At 49.0% G+C, this 10322-nt stretch overlaps 1 protein-coding gene across 1 annotated transcript; it reads right to left on the reverse strand.

The window, feature by feature from the left end:
* Nucleotides 1-412: 412 nt before the first annotated feature.
* CUNH11orf91 (chromosome unknown C11orf91 homolog) lies at nt 413-2489 on the reverse strand. Its single transcript, XM_036260259.1, has 2 exons — nt 2012-2489; nt 413-787 (listed from the first exon to the last, which is right to left on the reverse strand). The coding sequence occupies exons 1-2, from the start codon at nt 2487-2489 to the stop codon at nt 702-704; spliced, it is 564 nt and encodes a 187-aa protein (XP_036116152.1). The 3' UTR covers nt 413-701.
* Between the last annotated feature and the right edge of the window lie 7833 nt (nt 2490-10322).

Consider the following 10322-nt stretch of genomic DNA (forward strand, 5'->3'; position numbering starts at 1 on the left):
ACGACCAACCAGGGCCGGGGACTAACTGCAACCGAGGTACATGCCCTTAGCGGGAACCGAACCCGGGTCTCTCCGGACCGCAGGCCGACGCTCTAACCGCTGAGCCAAACCGGCCAGGGCTATATAATATTATCTGTGTCTCCCCCACCTCCAATCACAAAAGCCCACGAGGGTGCCTGGTACAGAATAAGCTCTCAACTACTTCTTGAATGTATTAATTTCTAGGAAGGACCATGGCTTTGATCAGATTATCCAGTAGCTTTGTGGTCCATAAACCAAAACACTTCTAAGGACTAAAGCTGTTGGAAAACAAACCCACTATTCCAGTCCTTCAAGAGCCTTGCTGAGCTTGGGCCACAGCAACGGAGCCAAATATATATTGCCCTTGGTTTTCCCCAATTCCCTCCTGACTTGGCAGTGCAGGGAGTGCCCTCCCCTAGCCTTAGGGACCCCTGACTGCTGGCGGGGCAGCAGCTTCCAGACCCTGTGAGAAAGTTCCCCCAGCAACAGCACAGAGAGGAGAGACACCATGAGATTTACCACTTAAGTGAGCACTGTATGTGGAGTACATGCTGGGAGCAATAAGAACAGCAGTAAATACAGAACAGAAAATAACGATTTTGAAATGACAACTAACAGGACACATTATCTAAGCACTAACACCTAAGGAGGTGGCTGCCCAGGTTCTGGTGGGCAGCGCCTCAGGAGAGAGAGGCTGACTTCTTTCCAGGCTGCCTGGTCTTCAGTCCTTGTAATTTTTCATCTTTCAGCGCCTTCAAGAACTTATCTGCAGGAGAGCAAAACAAACTTGGCTGAAGTAGAGATAAGGGATTTTTCTTACACTGCTAAAGCAATTGGGTGCTCCCAACATGAGCCCCAAACCCATTTTTTTAAAAGATGTATGGGAAAAACATATATAAGTAGAGGATATGTAGTTGAGAAATAAAAAACTTTAAAAAGTCCAAGTTTTCTAGGAATTGCTTTCTTCCCGTGGCTATGGGGAAAGAATATTACAAGGTGCTTAATGAATTCGGGACCCACAGCCACATAGACCTAAACATTTAGATTATTTCATACCCCCCTTCCCTGTGTGGGAAGGGGGCCAATTTTACCTGTTTTATAGAATAATGGGGATGGTCTTTCTAGAACAATCTGCCCTCCTTCAGTGGTCAAGTGCTAGCCTTAGTCAGAATGGGTGATGGGAAAGACAAAGTCTGCAGAACAGCCTATAGCTACCAAATATTGTACAGTGCAATAGGTCCTCTGGGAGTAGAATTGGACTTAATTTTACTCTCCTACAGGGAGGGCTCGTCAACTTGCATGCTAGAGGAATCCCACCCACATCAGCACACCGGCTCTGTCCTGATTAAGTAAGACCCCTAAGACTTGAGACCTAAGATCAGATGGTAGAGTCCAGGACCCTGGTGAGAGGGCTACAAGGGTGGAGTGAGGGTGGAGGGCTTGTCACAGGCAGGCTACCTTCCAGCATTGAGAAGTGGAGAGTCTCAAAGCCCCTCAGTGAATGTCCTTGGGCCTCCTGGATTTTGCATATTTCCCATCTGCCCCTACAGACACTCCAACTGACCCTCACCTACTTCCCCCACCTCCCATCAGGAGGACCCCAGTTTAAGATAAATAATACTAAATCTCAGGTCTCTAGAGAAAGGGGCTGTTGGTGGTGGGTGGAGCTCCAGGGGTAGTAGTATTACTGTTCAAGAGGCTTAAAGTTCAGGAGAGGGGTTGTGGTGGATGGAGTTCCAAGTTTGGGGGCTCGGAGTCCAGATTATCAAAAGGGCTCAGAACGGAGGATGGAGTTTGGAGAAAAGAGTAGGTTGAAATCCAGGATGGGGATGTCTGGGTTCTGGAGGATTGACTTGGGATCTGGGAGTGCTGGGTGCTGGAGTCTGAGCCCGAGGCCACATTGCGGGTCGGGGGATAGAGGCGGCTGGGGCCAAGGAGGGAGTCCAGGCAAGCTGAGGGTGGGCTCGGAGGCCCCGGGGAGGTCACGCACAGCGCTGGGAGTCGAAGCCGTCCCCAGTGATGGTGAGCAGCTCCAGCTCCTTAATACGGATCTCCAGCTCGCACAGCTCCTCGGGGTGGGAGGCAGAGACGAGCCGGGAGGTCGTGGGGCCAGGGGCCAGGGCCGAGGCCGCCACCTCGGGCCCGGGCGGCGGCGAGTAGAAGAAGCGCAGAGGCTCATAGGGGATGGAGGCCAGGCCAGAGGGCCAGGGCGAGGGCCAGGGCCGCACGCTGGGGGGACCCAGGCCCGGTGGCGGCGGCGGGGGCATCGGGGCCGCGGGCCCCTGGGGCAGGGACCGGCCCCCCGCCGCCCCACCCGCCTTCACCGGCACAAAGAGCTTCTTCCAGATGTTGAAGTCACTAAGAGGGGACGTGGAGATACCACGATCGTAGAGGGAGGGGAAATAGAGGGGCGGGGCTGGCCGCTGGCTCATCGTGGGGCTCTGGCGGCCGCGCCGCCCCTTCGGCATCTTTTGAATGGGAGTCTGCGTGGGAGGAACCCCGTGCCGGGAGACGCGCGCCAGCCTCGAGTGGCCAGGATTCTGAGGTTCCACAGGCCACGCCCCAGGGAGCGCGGCCCCACCCTTTCGCCTTAGCCCCGCCCCGAACAAGCGGGGTTCTAAGGTCTGGTTGGCCACGCCCCAGGGTTGGCCCCGCCCGCTGACGGCAGGCCGCGCCCCTGGGGTGAAATAGGCCCTTGGAGAGACCAGAGTGTGGAAACCCGTAGGTGCGCCCTCATGCGGGGCCCACCCCTCGGTTTCCGCTTTGCCCAGGGATCTTCTCATCCACTGAACCACAGCACCCCACCCTTCCAGCCCCAAGCGGGGTTCGGCCCCTCGACTCTTCCCACCGCCCCTAAATTCCACAAGCCTGACATCGTACAAAAGCACGAAGCCGGGAGCTGGCCAGAACTGCAAGAGAAAATGTTCTTGCGTTTTCCTCTCCTTTTATAGGAAGGAATTGTTTTTATGCCCTAATGTTAGGCATAAAAAACTCCGTCGAGAGTTCCGCCTGAGTCTTCATCTCAGCTGCCTTCAATTTAAAATAATCCTCATGTGATCCCTTTCAGTTCCCACAACACATAACACTTTTTTAAAGTTCCCAAATATTTATTGTGTCCTATTATATGCCCAGTATTATCGGCTCTTTGGGCTTGGTCCAGCTAAGTATGGAAAGAAAAGCCCCTCAGTGGGAATAGGTCCCCCCTCCCCCATTTGGACAGAATTTCTAGGTTTACACGTGCTCCACACACACTGCTCTGTCTTCTGTCTGGTCATCACAAATAACTGTATGAGGCAGCCCGTACCTCTTATTTCTATTTTACAGAAAACCGACTTAAAAGTCAAACAACTTGCCCAAAGACATCCAGCTTGAACATCTGACTCCCTTTGCTGGCAGCCTAAACTGGTCCCTATCCATCTTTGTTCCTTCCCAGGAATGATCCTTAGGTGGAGGCTGTCAAGGAAATTTGCCTCCCCTCAGTCTTACTAGCCCTGGCTGCTCACATAAGGGAACTAGGTGTGTCCCCTGTAATGTACGGCTACATCACTCGGAAGGAAAAGAAGTGGCTAGTTGAGACAGGTTCCCAGGATTTCCTTTCAGTTGTTAGCATTTCCTGTTGCCTGATAGCTCCTGACAGTGAATGTGTTGGGAAAAGAACCAAACTGCATCTCATTGAAGACACTCTCCTTCAGATGTATTACAAATCCATAACAGTGTCCCTTTTTCCAGACTCTCCCACAACCCTGGGGAATTGCCTCTAACAAGCCTTCTCACTGAACCCTCTTCTTTGTCTGCTTCCCAGTTGTTTGTTCATTTGTTGCTTTGTTTTATGTCCCACATATGAGTGAAATCATAGGGTTCTTGACTTTTTCCATCTTACTTATTTCGCTCAAGATCCATCCATGTTGTTGTAAATGGCGGTATTTTATCTTATAGCTGAGTAGTATTCCATTATCAGATTCAGAATCACTTCGTTCCTCTCCCTTCGCATGTAAAGTTCCCTTTCAAATCCCTTAAAACTCCATGTCTTTTTCCTCTCAAGGAGACAAAATTGGGCTTTCTCCCTGTCTCCTTGTTTGGCTGCCTCTCAAAAACACACATGTTCCTTGTTGCATAGTGATTAGTCTTCCTGCGTATTGGGCATATGAACTTGGGTTTGCCTACACTTGCTTCCCTGGATGTCCCACTTCCCCTGCATCACTTTAGCTCTGCATCTATTTTTTTTTTTTTTGGTATGTGCCCCTAGAGGGAACCGAACCAGGGACTCTCTGGCCCATAGGCTGACACTCCAGCCGCTGAGCCAAACAGGCCAGGGCATAGCTCTGCATCTAGATGGAATGCCAGTGGTCACACCTTAACCAGATTCTCTGCCTCTTTAGGGGTATGTCACAATCCACCATGCCTGCCTTGGCTCCAGACAGCTTTTAGGAACACACAGAGCTTGCGTCTTAGAATACAGCAGAGTTGTTAAGGAATGAATATTTGTGTCGTCCCCCCCAAAATTCATATGTTGAAAACCTAAGCCCCAATGTGATGGTATTAGGAGGTGGGGCCTTAGGGAGGTGATTAAGTCACGAGGACAGAGCCCTCGGGTGGGATTAGTGCCCTTTGTAAAGAGACTCCAGAGAGCTCCCTTGCCCCCTCCACGGTGCGAGGACACAGTGAGAAGACCACCATCTGTGAACCAGGAATGGGTTCTCACCAGACACCAATATGCTGGAGCCTTGATCTTGGAGTTTCCAGCCTCCAGAACTGTGAGAAATCGATGTTTGCTGTTTAAGCCACCCTGTCTATGGTATTGTTATAGCCACCTGAACATACTAAGACAAAAGTCATGTTTGAATCCAGGACTCTGCGACTCTGGGAAAGTCATGTCAGCACTCTGAACTTCAGTTTTCTGAGCTATAAAATGAAGACAAATCTACTTCACAAGGCTGATGTATTGGCAAATCCTGGGACACATATAGTAGGTGCTCCATAAAGTGTGACTGTGATTATTATTGAACAATCACACATGGATTGCATTAGCACCATGAACCCTGGTGACTTGATGAGGAAAGTGGAGCAGGGGCTGCAGTGTCCCTCCCTGAACACCAAACCCACTCCAGCTAATCTAGCGAGCCCTCCGTCCTGGAAGCTCATTAGCTGATTACCTGTTGTCCTGCTGAGGACAGTGATATCTTTTTGTTTGTTATTTATGTTCATCCTCACCTGAGGATATTTTTCCATTGATTTTTTACATAGAGTGGACGGAAGGGAGGGAGGGAGAGAAAGAAAGAGAAACATCGATGTGAGAAAGACACATCGAGGGGCTGCCTCCCGAATGACCCCGACCAGGCCCAGGGATCAAGCCCGAGACCCTTTGGTCCGAGGGCCAACGCTCTAACTGCTGAGTCAAACTGCCCGGGGTGAAAACAGTGATATTAAAAGGAGAGAGGCTACTGCGAGCCAGGCACTGTCTTAACTCATTTTATCATTTCAGCACCCCTCAGCTGTAGATGTTATCCCCATTTTCTGAGGCACACGAGGTTGCGTAACTTGTCCGGGGTCTTGGGACTAATTAGCATCAGAACTGGAATTCCGGATAGACAGGCTGACCCCAGTATTCAGCTTCTTGGCCACTTTCTCCTAAACTTCCCCACAGTTCCCAAGGCTCCCGTGGGCAAGGTCGCTTGCAAGTATGCTGGCTTGTTGACAGAGGGCTGGCTTTAATTAGAAGTTGTTTGTGTCACAATTCAATGGTTTGGCTATTTGGGGAGCACCAGTCTTTCATTATTCATCTGAATTAACCATTGTATCGGTCAGGAGATGACAGCCTAAGCATTTCCACTGCCCTTCACAACACCCACTGTTTCAAGAAAGTTTCTAAAAAATGCAGCCGCGCCCTTATCCTTGCTTCCCTTGGCAGACGTATTCCCACGCACTTGCAGAGTGAGCACATTGAAAAATAAACTGACGCTTGGGAGGCAGTTTGGTGGACTGGAGAGTGCAGGGGCTTGGAAGGTGAGAGCTGAGTTTAAATCTCATCAGCCAGCATGATTAGCTGTGCAACCTGGAGTAACATAACTGTAGCTCACATGTACTTGACCACTTACTATAATGTGTTCTCAAATTATCCTGGCGGTAACCCTTAGAGGGTAGGTCTGCTTTTCTGCTCACAAGCAACAGAGGGTGATACTAAGATTTTATACAAAGGGCAATGACAGTGTATGGAACTGAAAGCTTGAGAATTGGGTGTAGGGGGTGCAGAGACCAGGGCAACTTTAGGAATCCGGGTAGCAGGAAGGAATCAACAGTCTCTTCAGTTGGCTGGCTGTTCTCAATGACTTTTTTTAAAGTCACTTTTTTTTTCCTTTATTGATTTTAGACAGAGAGGAAGAGAGAGAGAGAGAAACATCGACGTGAAAGGGACACATCGAGTGGCTACTGTCCAATAGCCTGGGAACTGGCGCCAGGCAAACTGTTCAGCCATTATCTCGCTTACCCAACCTAGACTCCCACCCTGTTTCAGAAACTGTTTGCCCGGAACTCATAGATCAACTCCTGTCCCATTCTCCTGTCCTAGTCCAGGAACTGTTTGCTCCGGGACAATAGACTCACATTCCAGGGGCCCCCATGCGTAGCCCCTCAGGACTTAACCTGAACAACAAGTTCCCGCTGCCACAGGCGCAGATATAAAAATCACAAACCCCAGCATCGGGCGCAGCTTCTCGGACTCGACCCCCGGAGTCTGTGAACCCGCCCGGAGTGTACCCAATAAAGCCTGATTTCTGCTTATTCGACTGTTTGGCTCTTCGGTTTCTTCCCACCTCCCACCGGCGGCGCCTGGCTACCTTACAGCTACCTCCTGCATAACCAACCAGGGCCGGGGACAAACTGCAACCGAGGTACGTGCCCTCAGCGGAAACCGAACCCGGGTCTGGACTGCAGGCCGACGCTCTAACTGCTGAGCCAAACTGGCCAGGGCTCAATGACTATTTTTAATCCTTGTCCCTGCAACCTTCCCCTACAGGGGCTGGAAAAACAAAATAGTGGCTTTGCTAGTCTCCCATTCAGCTAGGGGTCACCATGAGACATTTCTAGCCAGAAGATATGGCCAGAAAATAGCTGGAAGCTTTCAGAGAATTTTATTTTTTTAATCCTCACCTGAGGATATTTTTCTATTTATTTTCAGGTAGACTGGGAGAGAGGGAGAGGGAGAGAGGGAGAGAAACATTGATGGGAGAGGGACACATCGACTGGTTGTCTCCCACACAACCCTGACCAGGGCCAGGGACGACCTCAACCGATTCTGTGCCCTTGGCCAGAATCAAACCCATGACTATTTGGTCCACTGGCCGATGCTCTAACCACTGAGCAACCCAGCCAGGGCTTTCCAGGAAATATTTGACTTTATTAATTTAGAGGGACAGAGACAACTGAAGCTTTACCTTCTCGCCCTCCTCCTGCCTTGAACCTGTGCAATGCTGGGACTTTGCAGTCACCTTGTGATCACGAGGAAAAGACCAAGAATATCACAGACCCATCCACCAAGACGCTGTTAAGCAGCGGAAGCAGTGCCAGCTGCTATCTTCAGATCGTTTATGCGAGACAATCACACTGTATCTGATCAAGATACTCTAAGTTGAGTTGCCTGTTACTTGTAGGCTTCCTGAGAGATTCACAGCTTCAACCAAAACATATTTTTCAGTCCTTGTATAACTCCACTCAAGTCTTCAATTCCAGAAGAGACCTTAGCCATCTTTTGGCTGGAGGAGGGTAGACCACCTTCATTAACAAAGTCCCACCAAGACTGCATTTATAGGGTGGAAGTGATTCCCCAACAGATAATTATGGTTCTGTTATCAGAGGGAGTGGGAACAGAGGCCAAGTGGCTAAAAATCGAATGTTCATCCCTGGTCAGTTTGGCTCAGCGGTTAGAGCATCAGCCCGAGGACTGAAAGGTCTCAGGTTCAATTCCCAGTCAAGGACATGTACCTGGGTTGTAGGTTCGATCTCTGGCCCATCAGGGTCATGTGGGAGGTAACCAATCAATGTGTCTCTATCACAGTAATCCATCCCTCCCTCCCTCCCTCCCTCCCTCCCTCCCTCCCTCCCTCCCTTCCACTCTATTTAAAAACCAATGGAAAAATATCCTCAGGTAAGAATTAACAAAAAATAAAAAATAAAGTTGTGGGTTGTCCTGGCCGGTTTGGCTCAGCGGTTAGAGCGTCAGCCTGCGGTCCGGAGAGACCCGGGTTCGGTTCCTGCTAAGGGCATGTACCTCGGCTGCAGTTTGTCCCCGGCCCTGGTCGGTTGTGCGGGTGGCAGCCACTCGATGTGTTCCTTTCACATCGATGTTTCTCTCTCTCTCTCTCTGTTCCTCTCTCTCCCTCCCACTCTACCTGAACAAAAAAAGGAAAAATGTCCTTGGGTGAGGATAAAAAAAATAAAATAAAATAAAGTTGTGGGTTAAAAAAAAATCAAATGTCCACTATGATAGGCACCACTGTTACAGCTGATGATGACACAGAGGGTCAGAGTGGTGAAGTAGTATGTGCAAGGCCTCAGAGCTAGTCGGTGACAGGGGCATGAAAAAGGGCCCTTTACAATTGTGCTATAAATGTACTTCGTTGAAGTAAAAGTCTGTTGTGGGGAGATCTTATTGTAAACCTGCAGTTAAAACCTCAAAGCTTACTTTATTCACATCATATACACGTTCTCTTCATTCCAATCATTAGTGTTTTTAACGTCTTCCCGTAGCTCAGGGAAAAGAGTGGCTTAGTTAGCAATCATCAGTGGACTCTTCTCACTAGTAGTTACCTTGGTCAAGAATGTTTAGTTACAAAGGACAGAAACTTTCTCAAACTAGTCCAAGTGACACAAAAGGTCTGAGGGAGTTATGGTAAGGAGAGACCTTGCTGACGCCCCGGGAGCTGCCCGGGCACAGTCCGTCGGTGAGACGGGCAGGGGATGGTAACTTGTAAACACTGATCGGTTTGGGGATGGGCAATACGATAGTCATGGTTATGGGGAAAAATAAGGGCTTCAAATAGTGCCTGGTGCCCAGTAAGCCCTCAAGTTGTGACCACTACATTCCCTGTTGAAAAACTTAGCGCCAGGTCCCATTTTAGCTACACTAGTCGAGTTTATGAATTATAATGCGTAGTTCCAGCTCTGGCCATAACACCACATCACAGCAGCACATTCCAGCAAGGGCCGTATCACCAATATTTTAGGTCGACTGACATTGATTGATGTAAAACCTACAGCCAGACTGGGTGGGGTGAGTTGGGCCGGCATGAGCACTAGTTGTATATGGACACGACCAACATACCGGGGTTGGCTAACTTGCATGCAGCCAAGAAAAGCAAGGAAGGGAATGGCAGCACCCCTGGGGAGCTCGTCAAAGAAAAAAAGCCCCCCACCCCAGTCCCAGAATCTTGATCCCTAGTTTAGTGCACACACCCTTTGTAGGGTGCATGCTGTCCCCCAACCTGTCCCAGAGGCTCTGGACCCATTCAGCTGCTGAGGAAAACATCCTTACCTATGACACATCCACATAGACACCCACCTGGAAACCCAATGGTCATTTGTTTTATTCCAACATAATATAAGTGTGCATAAATAGGAAGCTTTAGTTTAGACAAATAAAAGTTTTATGGTGTATAACCCTATAAGCTAGTGGCTGTGGGCATGGTCAGTACTTGTTTGGGCAGAAAAGGCCCTGTTATGGAAAAAGTCACACCTACTGTTTTGTCTTGGAACAGAATTAAAGATGATGTAAGGAAAAACACTGGGCTAGCAGAACACACAGAGCACCACGGGAATGCTAGGTCTGACTGAGGAAGTCTTGATTTGTCTATGGCATCAAAAGAAGAAAACTGGTACCCCCCACCATCTCTTCTTTCATTGCGTTGCTTTTGCTGCTATCCTTCTGGGCCAATGACCAGACACATGCATTTGATTAGATTTTATTTTCAAAAACGTGTTATTCATTCCACTTTATCTCCCAGCTTACATAATCGAGGCTCTTTTAAAAAAATGTTCATTAAGAAATCCCACTTTCATCTGCAAAAGTCAGGCTGTGCTATTAAATGCAACCAAGATTATAAGAATATAAATGTCATGAAGTCTACTGGTTCTTGAGAAATTATTTGCCAGCACCCACAAGAAAAAAGCAAAACTTTGCCCTCCTAAAAAAGAGTATCACTTTTTAGGAGACTTGGCAGAGCTTCTGAAAGTCTCAACATTTTTGAGTGTGCTAATAGCCTTTACAAATGAATTTCACACAGTCTGTGCCAAGTTAGCTAGGAGTCAAC

This window comes from Molossus molossus, unplaced genomic scaffold (genome assembly GCF_014108415.1).
Source record: "Molossus molossus isolate mMolMol1 unplaced genomic scaffold, mMolMol1.p scaffold_m16_p_13, whole genome shotgun sequence".
NCBI classification, from domain to species: Eukaryota; Metazoa; Chordata; class Mammalia; order Chiroptera; family Molossidae; genus Molossus; species Molossus molossus.